General features: G+C 45.4%; 2 protein-coding genes across 2 annotated transcripts; both read left to right on the top strand.

Annotated features, from left to right (window-relative positions):
• Positions 1-129: 129 nt before the first annotated feature.
• Positions 130-6,018, top strand: mau2 (MAU2 sister chromatid cohesion factor). The gene is made up of 18 exons (XM_088394372.1): positions 130-445; positions 773-856; positions 978-1,073; positions 1,262-1,356; positions 1,641-1,668; positions 1,791-1,946; positions 2,034-2,180; positions 2,274-2,364; positions 2,450-2,553; positions 2,632-2,709; positions 2,799-2,864; positions 2,970-3,053; positions 3,392-3,441; positions 3,598-3,675; positions 3,766-3,877; positions 4,088-4,178; positions 4,257-4,384; positions 4,694-6,018. The coding sequence occupies exons 1-18, from the start codon at positions 212-214 to the stop codon at positions 4,766-4,768; spliced, it is 1,797 nt and encodes a 598-aa protein (XP_088250498.1). The 5' UTR covers positions 130-211; the 3' UTR covers positions 4,769-6,018.
• Positions 6,019-6,472: 454 nt separating this feature from the next.
• gatad2ab (GATA zinc finger domain containing 2Ab) lies at positions 6,473-18,166 on the top strand. The gene is made up of 11 exons (XM_088393438.1): positions 6,473-6,663; positions 12,611-12,901; positions 14,921-15,044; positions 15,125-15,256; positions 15,523-15,582; positions 15,651-15,767; positions 15,849-16,055; positions 16,145-16,394; positions 16,471-16,868; positions 16,943-17,099; positions 17,225-18,166. Exons 2-11 carry the CDS (start codon positions 12,624-12,626, stop codon positions 17,356-17,358), a joined length of 1,857 nt encoding a protein of 618 aa, XP_088249564.1. The 5' UTR covers positions 6,473-6,663; positions 12,611-12,623; the 3' UTR covers positions 17,359-18,166.
• Positions 18,167-19,470: the final 1,304 nt, after the last annotated feature.

Here is a 19,470-nt window from a genome sequence, read left to right on the forward strand (position 1 = left end):
ACAACACTTAAATAAGAGAGTTTGCCGTTGTTTATATAGTGAATTCATGAGACAACTAAACTTTAATGACTACATTTTGGCAGTATTAACATAAATCACACAAATGTTAAAGGCTGACAAATTGGCTGGGACAGAGGGCTTTTAAAGTCAGCACCTGGCAACCCAGCAGCCTGGCCTGTGAGCGCTGAAAAACTTGTTGTTGTCAGGGAAAATGGCGTCAAACGTAGAAGCCCCGGAGCGCTGGTACCTCGCCCTCCTCGGCTTCGCGGAGCATTTCCGAACCTCCAGTCCGCCCAAAATCCGCCTTTGCGTGCATTGTCTCCAGGCTGTGTTCCAGTTCAAGCCGCCACAGAGGATAGAGGCCCGCACGCATCTTCAGCTGGGCTCGGTCCTCTACCACCACACCAAGAACAGCGATCTGGCGCGTAGCCACCTGGAGAAAGCGGTGAGCGGGCTTAACGAGCTAGGAAAGAGCGCGGATGCCGCGCTGGAGCGGGCGGGTGTAGGCCATACTTTGGGAAACAACGAAAACACCCAAGACTTCCCTAAACGCTTAGTTTACATTTGTCAATTCGTCGCATATCGCCATTTTAACGAGTGTTTCATTTGCTTCACTACATAATGACACGTTCGTCCTCATCGGGCGCTTTCATTCTTTTCAATGCTGTACAAAATTAGCTGCTGAATGGTTTTCTAAATGGGCTAATATTACAGAGAACGACAAAGATGTGACTTTGGACTCTTAATAACGTTTATATACCTTCTATTGCAGTGGTACATTTCCCAGCAAGTTCCTCAGTTCGAAGATGTCAAGTTTGAGGCTGCAAGCATCTTATCAGAACTCTTCTGCCAACAGGTAATATTGAGGACGTTCGGGTACTTGGGGATTTAGCAGTGCTTTTGCACACAGGCTCTTAGTTACTCATAATAAGCTTTGGATTTATTCATATCTGTTGTAACTGGTGGTGTATTTTCAGAATTTGGTGGACTCTGCAAAACCTCTTCTGCGCAAGGCCATCCAGATTTCTCAACAAACACCATATTGGCACTGCAGGTTGTTGTTCCAGCTGGCGGTACGTGTCATGTTCTGAAAGAAGTGTATGAAGCTGTTTTGGTCAAAATAGCGTACACCTTAAGAGTTAGCTTTGCATTCACATTTGCCGAGTGGATCTCATCTCGCACAATTCAGTGTCTTAGCTTATACGGAGCAGCGAAGATTAAAATTGCAAACTATCACAACAGGAATTTTCTTATTCCACAGCAACTTCATACACTGGAGAAGGACTTGGTGTCAGCGTGTGACCTGCTGGGTGTCGGAGCCGAGTACGCCCGCGTGGTGGGATCGGAATACACCAGGTATGTCTCAGCTCACATTTTCCAAGTTCTTAGAATTTATTTTCTTATTTGGTTTTTAAGGCATTGAAACACGTGGGCAGAAAGCTTTTTAATCTAACAAATGCTTGCAGTGTGAAAGTCTTAACCTTTTCGATATATAAGCCTTTTATCTTTCTTGAGCTCATATTGATTTTTCTGAAATGTGTATTGGCACTGCCACATTTAATTATGGCGATGTAACTATTGACTGACTTGACTGATTGTGAGGAATGCTGACCCGATGCTTTTACTTTTGTCTCTTCAAGGGCGTTGTTTCTCCTCAGTAAAGGCATGGTAAGTTCAACTTTCAGTTCTGAACTTTCCTACAAGAGTATGAGGGCCTCGTTGAAGATGATGAAAAGTTTTTGTTGACGAATGAAGTCACGTAAATGATTTTTTCTTATTATGCCCAACAGTTGCTGCTAATGGAGAGGAAGCTGGGCGAGGTTCATCCCTTGCTCACCTTGTGTGGAACCATCGTAGAGAACTGGCAGGGAAACCCTATCCAGAAGGAGTCCCTCAGGGTCTTCTTCCTGGTTCTGCAAGTCACGCACTACCTGGACGCTGGACAGGTACTGTCAGCATCAACCCTATTATCTTGGATACAGCTTTCGGACTGCATCGTTATTTGCGATTGAATCACGTCCGCGTTCCCTCAGGTGAAGAGTGTGAAGCCGTGTCTGAAGCAGCTGCAGCAGTGCATCCAGACCATCTCGACGCTCCACGACGACGAGATTCTTCCCAGCAACCCCGCCGACCTCTTTCATTGGCTCCCAAAGGAGCACATGTGTGTCCTTGTTTACCTGGTGAGCATTGCGTTGGAGTTATCTTGATGGTTGAGCACAAACAGTCATGTAGGGGTCATCTGCATTTGAAATCATTTTGTGCGCCGTCGACAGGTGACGGTGATGCACTCCATGCAGGCGGGTTACCTGGAGAAAGCACAGAAGTACACGGACAAAGCGCTAATGCAACTAGAGAAATTAAAAAGTGAGCGAGTTCTTGCGCTTTGGACAAATAATGGTCGTGGAACCAACGCCTCCCTCCTCACGACATTCTTTATTTCTCTTGATAGTGTTAGACTGCAGCCCCATCCTTTCTACCTTTCAAGTCATTCTACTGGAGCATATCATCATGTGCAGGCTCGTCACTGGCCACAAGGCCACGGCGCTACAGGAGGTATGTGCGACCTCTGCCCTGCATATTCCGCTTCATTTTTGCCAAATGAACACTCCGACGCGGTTTTTCTCCTTCCAGATCTCGCAAGTGTGTCAGCTTTGCCAACAGTCTCCTCGGTTATTCACCAACCACGCTGCCCAGCTCCACACTTTATTAGTGAGTATTTTCAAGCCATTTTTTGATGGTGTAGGTTTTACTTCTAAAAAAAAAAAATAAGAGTCAATTGATTTTTCTGCTTCTGTCAGGGCCTCTACTGTATCTCGGTGAACTGCATGGATAATGCAGAGGCACAGTTTACCACGGCCTTGCGGGTAGGCACAGCCCTTTTTTTTTTGCTTTATGCGTTTGGATCATTTCTTGGCTGCCGGGTGGAGTGTCACTCCCGCTGAGTGAAATGTGGCACTCCTGTGTTGCAGCTCACCACACACCAGGAGCTGTGGACTTATATCGTCACCAATTTGGCCAGCGTTTATATTCGGGAAGGCAACAGACACCAAGAGGTATGACAGTGAAATGCAGTGTGGAAAAGAAAAATATTAAATGGCCTGACAGGTCAAAGTTCATCTGTACTTTTCATCCAAAATTGGCTAAGATAAGCTCCAGCAGACAATGAATGGATGAATCTTCTGAAATGAACTTTGCACATTTAAATCCTGCGCTTCAATTCTTTTGAATGACTAGGCCCATGTTCGTCAGTAGCACAATTCGCCCACCAGAGGGCGCTATAAACGATTTATGACAATCCAAATTTCAGGTTATCTTGGCAAATAGAAGAAACCTTGCAATATAGTTACGTTAATATGGTAATAATATAATGCATGACCACTCTCTCCTCCAGTTGTACAGCCTCCTGGAGAGGATAAATCCAGACCACAACTTCCCAGTAAGGTAAGATGACGTGGAATTTGTTTAAGGTTTTGATATTCTATTTAAGACATCTTGATCAGGCTATGAAACAAAATGTGTGTGTAATATCTAGCAGCTAAAGAGACTTTTATGTTGTTAAGTACAAGTGGTGGTAATAATATCTTGGTCTATGGTTAGCTCACACTGCCTCCGCGCCGCTGCTTTCTACATCCGGGGACTGCTGTCCTTCTTCCAAGGCCGCTACAATGAAGCCAAGTAGGAGGACTTATTGATTGATTGATTTTTTTTCTTCCACAAAGTCAAGCCCTTGACGCGTTCATATTCTTCTTCTTCTTCTCTTTCCAGACGCTTCTTGAGGGAAACCTTGAAGATGTCTAACGCCGAGGACTTGAACAGACTGACTGCTTGCTCGCTGGTTCTGCTGGGCCACATCTTCTATGTGCTGGGCAACCACAGAGTAAGACAGAATTATTGAGCCGAATGCGTCTGTTGGGTTGTCAAGGTTACTAGCAATGTCTAGTTGGGCAGGTGACACATGAGTTTCATTCACCTTTCTTTCTCCTCATCTATTGCAAAGTTCATTTCAATCTATTAATGAAATTAATTCAAACGATTGAAAAGTTCAACTGCGGCTGATTGTTTTTCCATTCTGCTTTGTTTCATGCAGGAAAGCAACAACATGGTGGTACCGGCCATGCAGCTGGCCAGCAAGATTCCTGACATGTCCGTGCAGCTTTGGTCCTCGGCGTTGTTGAAAGGTACTACTTGTGTTCATTTCAGTTTTTTTTTTCCTTTGCATGACGTAATCATTTTTTGACCACATCTTTCACTTGCAGATTTGAACAAGGCACTTGGGAACACCATGGATGCCCACGAAGCAGCTCAGATGCACCAGAACTTCTCCCAGCAGCTGCTGCAGGACCACATCGCCGCCTGCAGCCTCCCCGAGCACAACCTTATCAGCGTACGTGAAGGACTTTCCATCTCTCCCCAATGCTCTTTTATTAGAAAGTCAAAATCAAACAATTTTGTCTTCAACCATCGTCTTAAAAAAGCGAGTAGCATTTTATTTTAGTTTGATTATACAGTGCTTAAGTTCTCTTAATACTTATTGTTATAATAGGAATGCTAAATACTTTACATGATTTTTTTTGGATGGTAGGATTCCCTATGGGAATAAAAACAAATTGACTTCCAAGCTGTTCTAGCAGATACATGGATGCTTTCAAAAAATTTACCCATGAACTATTTTTTTTCTTTTTTTGCTTTATAGTGGACTGATGGCCCTCCTCCTGTCCAGATACAAGCCCAGAACGGTCCCACTACCAGTCTTGCAAGCCTGCTATGAGGAAGACTGTGTGTATGTGTGTGTTTGTGTGTGCGTATGACTCACTGTGTGCGTGCAGCTGGTACATTATCACAACATAGTCTCAGAAAGTCGGTAACCAGATCGTTGTTCGTCAAGATCTAAGTGAATTTTTAATTTCCCAGTTCACTACTATCACAGTTTTAATTTACTGTTAATCAATTACCACTACTGTCGTCATCTGGTTGGGTCAGGGCGTGGGATTTGGATCGGATTTCAAGTAGGGGTGGGCCACCTGTCTTCTCTCACCTTGCAATTGTAAAAACTAATAGCAGAATCATCATAAGAAGCTCCCAAACATTTCACCCACATGTGCTCTTAATATACCATCACTAACGTTTGTTCAAAAGATTTTATATAACATGACATAAAAGTTCTCCACCCCCTACTTAAGAGCTTCACGTCAACCAGAAAGCCCCCCCCTACATTTGCCAGCTTTCCTTTTTATGAGCAAGGAAGACGGGGTGATGGGTAGGAGGGTAGTAAAGATGTAGAAAAAAATTAATTTATTCATATTTTTGTATCTGTTAAATATTTGACATCATGCTTTCATTGTTTTGTTGTTGTATGGATGCCTTTGTTTCCATTTGCATGGAAGTTACTGATGTTGAATTCCTTGTACATTAGTTTCTGACCTGGGTTTGCGACTAAGATATACTTGGTAGATATTTTTTGCACAAAATCCATAATAGAGAAGTAAAAAGACCTCTTGTAATATATTTTCACACAAAATAATCAGTTGGAATGTTGCATTTTTTTTTGCTAAATTAGAGTTAGGGTGCGTTTCTAAGAAATTTCAGTGTTCATGTATGGATCTGACATCCTGCAGTGGTTTATGTCAGTTTGTTTTTGCCACACCTTCCATAATATATTAATTTTTACAAATCAAGTTATGTTTTTTTAGTTAACCATTATTCTCAGTTTTTTTACATAAATTTTTGTTACTCTCAATTGGTCCCTATTCGTTCTTCTCAATTGTGTTCTTCGCAGACTGTGCTTATGAATTCACCACTCATCCAACCTTTTATTGTACAGCGACATTTTATAAAGTCAGTTTAGTAAAGTGTCATGTATTTTTAGCCCTAACGATGTAGAGATTTCAACGCTTGGTATTTATGACACTCAGTTTATGACACAGTTTAAGCTTGAGTACTAGTTATACTCTATCAATGAATATGTTTTTGATGCTCATGATGTTTTCAATAATTTTCCAATAAAAAACATGAAATAAACATTGTCATTGCAAATGTATTTATATCTACATAAAAACAGTACATATGCAAATATTGCAGAGGGATGTTTACTGTTGCAATGTTGGACATATTGTCAAGAGTAAATGTTTCTCTTTATATTTATATATTGCGGCTCATGACGTGTGCATACTTTAAACTGTAGTTGCTAATTATGTCCAGTGGAGGTCGCACTGACGACCCTTTACCAGCCAATCATTTTGCGTTGACACAACAGCAAATATTTGTTTTTGCCAAAATATTGTACCAAAGACTTTTGGAAAATACGACTTTTTCCAAATGTCTTTACAGTTATTGAAATTATATCAGCGACCCTTCTATCTATTTGCATGCTTTATTTTTATTTACACACGAGGTCAGTGCAACTCTGCAGTATGTTTTTTTTCCCCCCAACAGCAGAGAAGTCGGAAAGGCAACATTTCCGAGGTGTCTATGAACGCGGCATGACGTCGCCTGTGGTGGTGGCACACATTAGCAACCGGAGTGGCAGCGGACGGAGGAGAGGGGTTCCCCTGGATTTTCTTTTTTTTTTCTTTATTTTTTTTTTAAACGCAGAAGCCAGCAAAATACAAGTATCAACACCCCTGGGAACCACGGGGGAACTCGACCGGGCACCCGCTGGACTGCGTAAGTCCAAGCATTGCTCCTCCGTAACAACTTCCACCACGTTTTGTATTGACAATCACATCGCGGCGACACGGGGGAACTTTCTCCGGCGATGCTAGCTCGCAGCTAGCCTAGCAGCATCGCGCAAGGTAACTGTTTGTGCACTCACACCTCAACGCAGCCGCGGTGTGCGTAGTCTCCAAACTCTCGGAATATTAACACCAACTTCACCGGCGAAACTTCATATAGGATGCTCCAATAGTAAGTTATGACGTGTGTTTAACCCACGCGTGGGCTGTGATACCATCAAAGTAGGCGAAATGCACGAATTTCCGTGTTTAATTAACGCCAGACTGGTCCGTGTGAAGAATCAAATTAGCGACACTGTGTCTGGGCAGGCAAGTGTCCAGAGAGTTAGCATCAGCTCATTAGCAGGCTAACATAGCTTGTTAGCTCCGTGGGATCAGGTCGCTCTTCATTGTCTGTCGTGTGTATCGCTATTCGGACACGTACCCCCAGCCAAATATCACACGTCTTTATTTATGGTAGTTTCACTAGTACACCCAGAGAGAACTCGCCGCTTGGGGAGAGCGTGTTGTTTTTTATTTACTATTATCTAAAGGATGCTGTTAATGACCAGTGGTCGTTAGCTCGCCTTTTAGTTAGCCACGGTGTTACAACCCGGACAGATGGGCAGGTTGTTGTTACCAAGCCACGAGATGGCTTCTTTTTCTCTTTTTTCTTTGCTTTTATAAAGTTGCCAAGTTTATTTCAACACCAGCCCACTTTCCCCTCATTGTCGTGGGGGAAAGACTTGTTTTTGTGTGTGCGTGCGTGTGTGTTTGCACTCTGCTCGCCGAGGTGCTATTATTACGCTCCCGTAAAGCTATTGAGCCTAAAACTTTGTCATATTAGCTCAACCGTGAAAAGCCTTTTATGGAGGCGTAATGGTGGACGCTTGTGCCTCCGTCGGGGTGTACGTGTTGTCTCTTCTTCTTTTTGCTCCACGACGGATTAACTGCCCACGTAATCAAATCATTGTGCTCACCACACTTTGTTCTCGGTGCGTTACACCATTGTTTTAAATGCTAATCACATTCATATTGAAATAGGCTTTTACGCACCGGCTTCAAGTCAAAGCAAAATGTGCATTTCATAAAGCGAAATATATCCTAATATCAAATTTATGTAAATTTACTTTGGCATATATGTGCATTTTGAAGGCGCCTAATGAGTACCTTATTCTGTGATAGTCAGCCAATACTAACTTTCATTCCCTGTGGACAATTTGGAATCCTCAGTGAGCATAACAAACATGTTTTTAGCATGTTGGAGAAAACCCATGGGAGTCACAGTGTGAACATGCAAACTCCACAGAAGAACGCCTGAACTGAGGTTCAAACACAGAATCTCAAAACTGGGAGGCAGATATACCAAACACTTGCCTCCCAGCTGCTTTGATACAAAACATTGCAATGGAAAAGTGTAAGTAAAGTGTGAAACTACCCACATGTGCAGATATGCTAAATATAATGCTTGTCTGTTGGCTTTAAATGACTCCTCTTATGTCACGCTAACTGCCCCTGCAAATTCTTCTCTTCTCACGTTGAAAACGCACACGCTGAGTTAATCCTTTAAGGCTGGATGAAAATGAGGTCTGGTGAGATGTATGTCTACCGACAAGTATGGCACCTAATAATGTGTGTGTTGTTTTGGAATATTTTGGAGTCATTGGATTTTGGAGGTCCCAGTTCCGAACAAGGAGCCTTTCACACGAGAGCAAATTGCCTCCCTCGGCCTGGCGATTGGGGCATGTCGCTTTGCATTTTATGATGGACTATGGATTTGCGAGGGGCGGGGGGGTCTTATTATAGAAAAGACTCACTGAGAATGATGTGAGCAGACATGCATGACTCAAGAGCTACTATTTTATCTGAAACTGTTTTTGTATTTCCAGCACCTGCTAAGATGACAATGATACCTGGAGAGATAGCTTTTTATATGGCGGTCGTACCGTTTTGTTGATCCATCCTGTGGTGAAACATTTCTCATCTCGTTTCTTCCATTGTGGAATGCGGTTGAACAAAGTGGTCGAATGCTCCGTCATTGCGAAAAAGGTTAACAGGAAGTGTTGGTGAAACTAGAGTGGCGCCCAAAAAACATTGGCAGCACGCATAAGTACTGGCACGTTGACACTTTCCTATTGACTTTTTTTTTTTTTTATGTCTTTGGCAAAGCGGCCATTTTATAGCCATGTTGCATCACATGACCGTGACCAGTGTACTGTATTGCTTTGCCCACGCGCCTCAGGGTAACTCTTCAGCGTTTGGTTGACTGACCCATTTCTTATTTAATCTGTTCACCATTACAGACTCGAGTACATGTACGTGTGGAGTTTATACCAGGCGCCGTTTGTAACAGACGAGGATTGGGTTTGGGCCCGGGTTTCCTCCATCCTACCATTCTCCTATTTTTTCCCAAGTGGAACCCGCATGACCAGTATTGCCTGAAATGGTGTCTCGTCTGCACGTCTGGATGTTTCCTTGAAGGAGCAATACTGCCACTCAATTATATTTCTAATAGACAACAATGTAATGTTTTTAATCACTTTGTATCTGGCTCATAAATTCAAAAGTTGCATTAGTCATTTGGCGAACTGCTGTCATGGTTTACTGTTTCATGGCAAGGTGTTTTTTTTTCACTCTGGATTATACAGCACCACTTGTTGCTTGGACGTGATTGACCGAAATCGTGTTTCTTATGGAGAGTAAAAAAATGTTCATCACGTTGGAGTCATTTTAGCTTTTCTTTTTCCCCCCTGGTGTTCTCCGGTCACTTCCTGCTTGCATCCATTTTTGAAAAATGTAATCTGATAGCAGTTTGCGTGCGTCCCGACCCTTGGTTGTGTTAGCGGTTTTGGGCTTCTGGTTTAGAGGATTATAGGGAAACCGATTTGACTGTAATTTCAGATTACTGCTGCGGCCGGCAGTTCCTTTTAATTATGGCGAGTAAATGTTTTTGGTCAATAAGATGGGCTCTGTTAATAGTGTGAATCAATTACTCGAAGTGGCGCCGAGGCTTGTGTGGTCCCCCCGAAAATAAAGAAGCTCGGAAGAATGTTTGTCATTTGACTGGGATGATCATTTGATTGAGTGATTATAAACACTTCCATTTGTGTGTGATCATAAATGTTTCGCCGTTGAATCGAGGCGGACACGTGCTGACATACTGTGACTTCAGTTGGCCTCCGGCGCTTACTTGCTCACACACACGCACAAGAGCACACACTGTCAGTCCGGCAAATTCAGGGTTAAAGGCTTCCATTTTGTTAGGTAACACCCTAATGGTCTGATCCGTCAGTGGCGTTAAAATGGCAGGGGCTTAACCCTTTCCGTTCGGGACGGAACCAGTAGGGAGGGACACGCACGCACGTAATCATGTACGAGCACACGCACGCGCACACACGCATACTTACCTTTTCTGTTTTTTTTGTGTGGGCGGTGTGACAGAGGACAAGGAAGCGTGTTTTTCACTTTGGCACAGTTAGATCGCGTCTCCACTCGCCACATGTGCGTGACCCCCCCTCCCCACCCCTTTCCTCCCCAACATGGCACTCCTTCAGATGTATCCCCCCCCACCCCCACCCCAAGCCTGCAGGTTACCTTCTAACATTATTTTGTACATCTCATTTTGTCATGATCATATATAATCGATGACAATGATAACAATGAATTCTGTCCATTTATATGGAATTAATTGTTTCTTAAAAGCAGATGAGGTAAAATAGAGTGTAATTGTTTCATTGCATGTACAGTATGGCATCATATCTTGCCACTGATGTCACCCACTTGGCATCTATTGCAGGTCGTGCTGGTCATACTGGAAGGGGGATTCCTCCTTCTGTGATTTTTTTTTTTTTTTTTTTTATCACATATATATTTTTGTGAACTTTGGGCTTGTGAATCCCTTTGAGACACATGACTTGGAAATAACCGGTTTGCAATATTACTTTGTTGTTGTGCATGCTCAGCAAGCCAAAATCCCTACTCAAAGCAAAACCGTTTGTCCAAGAAAAGATGCATAGGTTTTTAAAGTGATGACCCACCCCGCCCCTGCCCCCCAAAAAATACACGACTAACTCCAAAGGAAGCTATTATTGACCCACATGTCTCTAATTGAAGCATAAAGACACGAGCGGAAAGCCTCGGCTTCTTAAAATGGCTGTTAATGTGTCGGCTGACTGGGCCCGGTCGGGTCCCAGTGGGGAAATCATTATGGAGCTGGCGATAAGAGGCTCGTACGCTACCTGATGGGGGGGGGTGGATGAAGCCCTTGCCATTGATCTTCTCTTGTAGAGCCGGACACAAAAGTAGAAAGACTACGTGGTGTCAAGCCAGGTCAGGGGATTTCCATTTGCTTTCATGGGGGGGGGGGTCGCTTGCTACCTCAAAAGTGTTGCCAAACCGTTCAAAACAACATAAACATCCAGATTTTGAAGCTATTCAAAGATAAATGTAGCCATATTTGACATTGCAGTCCTCTGTGAATAAGTTGGAATCAATTCTATGAGCTGGAGGCGCTCACAACTCGCAACACACCATAAGCCTCCAGAGCTCATGGAGAAACCAAGAGACGAGACGTGGAAAACTCCCGGGAGTAAGCAACTCACTGATGCAACAATCACACCCAGTCATACACAGTTACCCTCAAGTGTGTACTGTATGTGCGCCACATGCATGTCCAACAATTTTGTTTACCGGATTTGTTGCTTAGCAACGGGAACTGATGAGCTCAGGATGGCATCCCCTTCTTCTTCTGGCATGTTTGTGCTGACCTGCATCTCAGCTGTTCATAGTTACAAGCATCGTTTGGGGCTCGGCGCTCTTTGAGTCATTCGCTGTACATTTGGAATTGGAGAAAGAAGTCGTTTCATGTTACTTTGAGGAGTTGATCGTCGAGAGAACTTGATTTTGGGTTTTGGTTGAGTGCGCCATTGATACGTTGACGCGCCTACTTAGCATTCTGGTTGACAGGCTTCAGAGCGTCATTTGAACATTCCAAAACCTGCCAACGTAATTACTGTCTGAGTAGGTCTTTTATGGGAACTTGTAAATCTCCACAATGAGCAACTCGTTTGGACCAGTTTTTATCGAGACACCTCACTGCTTCTAAATTAATGTAATGCGATGATGTCACACTTGTTGTTCTACCACGTTGACTTTTTTTTTTTTTTTTTTAGATGGCGGCGAGAGCTGAGAAAGCTTCGTGGCCAGCAGCTGCCCTAGTTGGGATTAAATTTGAATGTTGCACTCTTTCTGCTGCGTAATAGGTTATGTGAGAAGTGGCTTTCATCATCTTACTGTCCTGAAAGAGATTTGGGTCAGCATCTGGGGCACTGGCACTAGGACAAGATCCAGGCTGGACCCTTTTTAAGACGGCAAGGTTTCAGCTAAATGGAACACTGTCAATGCCCGTGAAAGAGAAATTATCAATAGAAACAAGATCCACTCTCTCCATTATCACTGTCCCATGATACACACACAATTCAGTAAAAGAACACCACATACAGTTATTAGACAGCTTTCAAACTCACAATGAGCTCAAAAAAGTGAGATCATGGATAAAAAAAAATAAAAGCATTGATGTGGCAGTGATGTCATAGAATCAATGAAACAGAGTACATATTGAGCGTCCCATCAGATTGCCATCCTATAACGCTTCCAGCTCTTGGGGGGGTCATATTATTTGCATTAAATCCGCAAAGTGCTATGATACGCTTTGATGTCTTGCTTTACGCTCGGTGAGGGACTGAGGCGCTTGCTATTTTGAAGTCAAATACGGAGGAGGACCTACGTTAGCATGAATTTATGATTAACATGCCGTCTCCACGCTCACACTCGTTACGGGTCCTGGCTCAGCGTTTAGTTTGTTTGTAACGGCCATGGTTTTCCCTTTATCGTTTCTCCAGGTTGAGAGCAGCCATGTCAGAGGAGGCGGTGCGGCAAACGCGCAGCCAGAAGAGGGCCATGGAGAAGGACAGCACGGGAGACGTGGACTCCAAACGGGCCAAGATGGAGAAAGGAGACGATGAGGGAAGCCCCTCGGACGTGGATAGGGCCGAAGCGGAGGGCGACACATTGAAGAGCGAGCCGTCGACCAAGTTGCCGGCCAGCATCTTAAAAAGCGGGGAGGTGAAGGCCACCATCAAGGTGGAAGTGCAGACGGGGGACGAGCCTGTTGATATGAGCACATCCAAAAGGTGAGGACGGCGTTTGCCTCCATGTTGTTTGCTGACACACTGTTACTTTCACTTTAAGACGCTGATAAGAAAACATTTCCTCATGTACAATAAGTGTTGTCTGCACGTAACTCCTTTCGTCCTCCATCTTCCATAATCAGCGTTTCCTGATGGCACTTGCGATGTGGCAGACGGCACATTGATCCGTCTTTCTCGCGAGGGGGGAGGAGTTTGCTTATAAAGTTATTTTTAGTGTCTTTGCGTTCAAGCTCAATGCCTTGTGGTTGCGCAGAGCTGTCCACTGGAGTTTCAGGTTCCTCTCGAACTCAAGCCAGCGCCAAACAGGAAGTGGCTGGGCGGCTGCCGCTCATTATGGGTTGGGGTGGGTGGGGTGGAGTTGATGTGACAGTGGGGGCACCCGGGCTCCATTTTCTCCCACGGCAGCACCTGAGCTTTGCCTCGCTCCTCACACAAAATGAAGACTACGTGTCACAAACTGGTTCCAACTGGCCGTTGCCATGGTTTCCACATTGGAAGGAGCAGTTGGGCGAGGGAGGGGCCCGGAGGAATGGCGGGGTGTGTCACATGACCAGGCCGACGAATGCCTGATGTCATGTGATGAAAGATAAATGCGTGCGGCGACGCCATGGCAGTCGAAGTGGAAAACTGAGAGCTGACTCAGCTCACTCGGTCACCTTTGAACCTCGGCTCGGCGTACGTCTCATTAGTCACCAATGCATAGGTCTTTTGAGAAAATGTTGGACTTTTTCCACGAGGAGCCTGCAGGTCGCTTGCTACTTTTGAGTTGCAACCTCATCTCGGTTCGTCAGCTCCTAAGTTGCCTTGCTGATTTTAAAGCCCCATGCAAAGCTCACGTCGTGGCTGCAAATAACTGTTACTGATTGAGCCGTGCTTATGGTGTGCCGAAGCATGCAGGAACCTTACATAACCAAACCTGATGTCGGGAGCGCTTCCTGACTGAGTGGCAGCGATGAGCCTTGTTTTGTCCCGTCTTTGACAATTTAAATGTTTCTGGAATGCACAGGGCTTCCTCCTCAGGGCTGCAGAAGGGCAAAGTGTCATCAAGACGCTAGAAAACTACTTGAGCGAGCTGGCCATCTTTTTAGAACTCTTGAACGATTTCAAGGGGCTTTTGCTGTCTTGTGTATGTTTAGTTTCGGTACAGCTTCCTGCCGCTGAGGTCTGTTTGGTAGACGGCGGTGGCGGTTTAGTAGCCACGCACATGTGAAGACAGAAGTGTGCGCCAAAGTGCGAAGTGAGCGAGTCGGGAGTATAAAAGATGAACAAGTAGCGTTGGGGGGAGGGGTGCGCCAAGTAGCGACTGGTTGAGTGACTGAGTGAGAGCGTGTACACAATAGGTTGGCTCCTGGCCATGTATTCCCCTCCCCCCATCACTGTCACCCTCTGCCGTGTCTCCGGCGGACCTCCGCTCGGCTCAACTTGTGACTTTGGCGTCGGCAGCTGGGAGGGAGGGGAGAGCCGAGGCCCAGGCTCTCGTGGCCCACTAGGCCACGAAGTAGGTGAGGCCTCGAGGTTCTCTGCGGTGAACCGGGCCCAAGCTTCGACATGTTCCCAATGAGTCTTTCCAATGTGGGCGCGTAGTTTGCTTTGAACCAAAACCTCCACGTCACTCAAATCATCTTCAACCAGGTCTCCTTCCAACTTTGACTTTTTTGTCGACATTGAAATGAGAAGGGAGACAGGGAGGCCTCTGTGCAACCATGGTGTTGTTTGTTTGAGACGGCCCTTTGTTATTCTCTCGCTTGCTCCCTCTGCCGCCATTACTCTATTATTGATCTCCTGGTTCTTGTCCTCTCGTGTGCCTCAGAGCACATTCTCACCACATTGGGAGGGTGACCAAAATTGTAATTATATACCGCCTCCTAGTGGAAGTCGGTCAAAACAACAGGTACTGTGCTGCCGAGACTGCGGCCCCCCAAAGTTGAGCACGATCCGCTTCGTTTCCCTAATCAATGACAGATTTATAAGTTAAGTGAGCGCTTATTTTTATGCTTTCAGTGACATCAAGAGAGAGCGCCAGCCGCCATCACCAGACGACGTCATCGTGCTGTCAGACAACGAGCCGTCCAGTCCCCTGATGAACGGCCATTGCTTCAGCAAGACTGACACAGAAAAACTTATGGTGAGAAAACAGCAGCACCGCTTTGCTGCCGTCTATTTTCGTACCATCTTTAATTGGTCTTTTCTTCCCCTCTTATGCAGAAGAGTTCTCCTGAGGAACGGGAGCAAATCATCAAACAGCTCAAAGAAGAGCTCCGACTCCAAGAAGCCAAGTTGGTGCTGCTTAAGAAACTACGACAGAGCCAGATTCAGAAGGAAAGCACGGCTCAGAAGGTAAAAGACAAATGGGAAAGCGGAGGCTCAAGTTCATGCTAGGTCAGGAGATAAATATCTGACGGAGTTATCTCCCGAGCTATTTTGGGTCTGGATAAAGCTCGTGTTGTGGAGTAGTCGATGTCAACCTTTTGGCAGACAGGCACTGATCACTTCATTGAGTGATCCATGTCGAACCTGAAGAAATGAAGAGAGTGATGATAATCCGAAATACCTTCAGGGTTGTTACTTTGTGCGACTACATTTTCTTTTCTTCCATTCCCAAGGTGTCTGGATCTGTGGCAACTCCTCCTCCCTTGGTAAGAGGCAGCAAAGGCCCCCTTCAGGTACCTCATGTGATGCAGAGCGGCAAAGTCGCCCGATACATTCAACGCGTTTCATTTATGTCCAACAGGTAACGGGTCGCAGCTCAGGCACGGTGATCCCTCCGCCTCTGGTGCGGGGCGGTCAACACGTCCCGTCCAAACACGGCTCTCAGACCGCCATGCCTCCTCTGGTCCGAGGAGCCCAGGTTAGTGTGGAGATTCTTCACGACCACCTTCAATCTCCCAACTCCACTCACAATTCTGCCTCTTGGGTGTGGTGCGATCAGCCTGTAAGCGTGACTCCCCAGCAGATCGCCAGCCTGCGTCAGCAGCAGCAGCAGCAGCACGGCGGCGGCTCGGGCCCGCCTCCGCTGCTGCTGGCTCCGCGGGCATCCGTGCCCAACGTCCAGGTCCAAGGACAGAGGATCATTCAGCAGGGCCTCATCCGGGTGGCTAACGTGGCCAACAGCAATATATTGGTCAACATCCCGCAGGTGACACGACAGCCCACCTTGTTGAACATTGCAATCAAAAATATTGGGAAAGTACATGATGCTCAAGTGGGTTCTGCTCTTCCGTCCAGGCGTCTCCAACGGGCATGAAAGGCTCTTCAGCGTCGCCCAACTCTGGCATTAACGACTCGCCCGCCAGTCGCCAGGCCGCCGCCAAGCTCGCGCTTCGCAAGCAGCTGGAGAAGACGTTACTGGAGATCCCACCGCCCAAACCTCCTGCCCCTGAGTTCAATTTTCTGCCCTCCGCCGCCAATAATGAGTTCATCTACTTGTTGGGGTTAGAGGAAGTGGTGCAAAAACTCCTGGACATGCTCGGTCGAGGTGGGTGGACTTTTCGTTCTGTTATTAAGTCTGAGGTGTCAGTAATGTGTATTAATGAGCCCAACGCCACCCGCAGGCAATCTAGGTCCGACAGCCGGCATGTCCAGCTCTATTTCCAAAGAGCCGTACACCTGCACCCAGTGTAAAACCGATTTCACCTCCCGCTGGAGGAAGGAGAAGGCCGGGAGCATCCTGTGCAACCAGTGCATGTCGTCCAATCAGAAGAAGGCTTTGAAGGCCGAGCACACCAGCCGGCTGAAGGCGGCCTTTGTCAAGGCGCTGCAGCAGGAGCAGGAGATCGAGCAGCGCATCCTCCAGCAGGCCACCACCTCCTCCGCCACGCCCGTCTCCAAAACCACCTCATCCTCTCCTTCGATGTCCAAAAGCGAGGTGCTGATGTCTCACCAGTACAAGCAGGTCCGAGCCGCCATGCCGCACAGATCTGTGACGGGACATCACTCTGCTATTAAGCAAGTAAGCACGGTTTGGCGGACAAGCGCGTTTGTCGTGTCGCCGCGTTTTGTTCACCTCGGCGTCATTCCTCGCAGCTGCAGAGCGCAGTGACGGCGGCGGCGTTGAGCAGCAGGCCAAGTAAGCACGGGGCGTCGGCGCGCTCGCTCCAGCAGGGGGTGAAGGTCAGCGCCGGTGGCAGCAACAGTAACCAGGGCAACGTGACTGCCTGGAGGAAGGGCAGCGGCAATGCAGGTAGCTCACACGGGAATCTTATGAGTTAAAAATTTTGCTCACTTTGGATGATATGAATTCCTTCTTCAGAGCTTCGTCAACCATCACGTGCAAACAATTGGGGTAACCATTTTATCTCCCGGCAGGTGTGACCATGGCCTACGTGAACCCCAGCTTGTCCGCCCACAAGACCACCTCGTCTGTGGAGCGCCAGCGCGAGTACCTGCTGGACATGATCCCCTCCCGCTCCATCTCCCATGCAGCCAATACATGGAAATAATGCCTCCCCCCGCCCTGTCCTCCATTTCCATTCTTATTCCCCTCTTGTAACATCTATGATAGCCATTATGCACCCACCCATCTATAAACATAATCATTCTAATCCTTTCTATGAACATGATGCAGGGAGGTCAATCCGCCTTGTTTTTTGTTTTGAGGCGGCGACGTTCCTCCATTTCCTCGTGGGCCCATTCCCCAAGTTTAGGATGGAAGAATTGTGTCCAGGACACCCCCCACCCCCTCTCCCCCAAGGTGGTTTGGATTCAAACTTTTTTTTTTTTTGGTCAACCTTAGAGTGGGAGCACCCGTGGAATTCCCAAATTCCTCCGTCTATGGATTAGACCGGGGTCAGATATTAAGATTATTATTATTAGACATGACAGAAGACACGCCTTAGCCCGGTGTGGTTTCTGAACTGCAGATCTCGTCACAGGGATTGTTCGATCTTCAAGGATCATCGAAGAAATGACTTCAGCTTTGCAAAAAAGAATAAGAAAAAAAAAAAAAACTAAGACTGCACACAGACTGCCTCTTCAAGCTCCAGCGAGTACGGCAGAAAAAGCCAGCGTGTGTCCGATTTTTTTTTTTTTTTGTATGGCGGAATGCTAGGATTCTTGTCTGTGTTCAATTTTGTGTTTTTTTTTTCTTCCTAATATTGTGCTCCTCCAACGTTTTGGAAGTTACCTCACGCCGAGGTTGGAATTATACCGGCTCCCGTTACTGTTGAAGGTGGTTTTACATCTGCTGCTTTCCACATTGCCGACTTTTAAATCCGTAGACAAAAAAAATAATAAAAACGTTTCATTGAATATTGTAACGGAGCCATTTGTAATGTTTTGAGGACTGTTGTTGAGGAAAAATACTTCCAAAGAACTCATGGAGCCCAAATGAAATCCCTTCGGCTAGAAGGTTTGGAGTTTATTTGAAGCCTCTCTGGAGTAAACACATGATGTCATGCTAAAACTGGAGGGGGGTTGTCAGGAATGTCATTTTGTGACATGATTTATTATTATTATTTGCTTTTAGTCTTTTAGGTTGTGGTGCATTGTTTTCTTCTCTAGACACAATTGTCTTTGGCTTTTATTTATAGGGTCACGCTATTAGTAAAAGACATGCGTGTGAATTGATCCCTGTCAAAAAACGCTGGACAGCTTTCAGAATGTAGCGATGCAAACAAACACCCTCTAGGAAGTCTTTGAACCAGTCAGTTTCTACACAGAAAAGCCCCCCCCCCCCAAAAAAAAAAACATTAATAATCATTATTTGTAGAATTTTGGCAGCACGGGAGCCAAGTGGTCAGCACATCTGCATCACAGTTTGGAGGTACGGGGTTTGAATATCACCTCTGGCCTACTTGTATGGAGGACATTCCAAAATAACATGCATAATAATTTTATGGAAGATTTTCCATAAGTGTGAATGTTTGTGTTTATGTGCCTTGTGATTAGATGGCAACTACTTCTCGCCAAAAGTCTAAAGCTCCAGCCTACCTGTGACTCAAACAAAAAGTGATATTAAAATTCTTATATGGATCTTTTTTTTTTTGGGTAATTTAGTACACATTTGAAACAAATTGAATTATCCAAAATGGCTTCCTGGTTTCACTTTGGACTTGAGCTCCCATGTCCTAAAATCCAAGAGGGAAACATCGCAGGTTGTCTCTACATTCCTGAAAGGCAAAAAAAAAGTGCAGCAACAGCCCACATTTTGCGAATGCAAACGAGTCTCTCACTGATTGAAATCACCATCATTCCGTTTGTTGGTGGAAAAATGTAGCCAAACCCACACTGAAAGGAAAATGATGTATAAGGAGACATTTGTTTTTTTCACCCCCCCCCCCTCTATTAAATAATAAAAACTAATTTTAACCCTACATTGGCTAATTTCTTGTCAATCATAAATGTAGTCGTATCATTATGACGTCACTAATGCAATGCACAAGACTCAGAATTGTGTGAAGTATATCTAAAATATCTAATGTAATTTCAAATGTTATGTTGATCATTGAATTGAAAATTAAATTTGCAGTACACCTGCACTTAAGCAAATTATATTTTTTTTTCCTACCTTGAAAAATAGAATTTTAATGTATTATTTAATTCATTTTGTGTGT

Source organism: Syngnathus floridae, chromosome 13 (assembly GCF_059516105.1).
Source record: "Syngnathus floridae isolate MCC-2025c chromosome 13, RoL_Sflo_1.0, whole genome shotgun sequence".
Lineage (NCBI taxonomy): Eukaryota > Metazoa > Chordata > Actinopteri > Syngnathiformes > Syngnathidae > Syngnathus > Syngnathus floridae.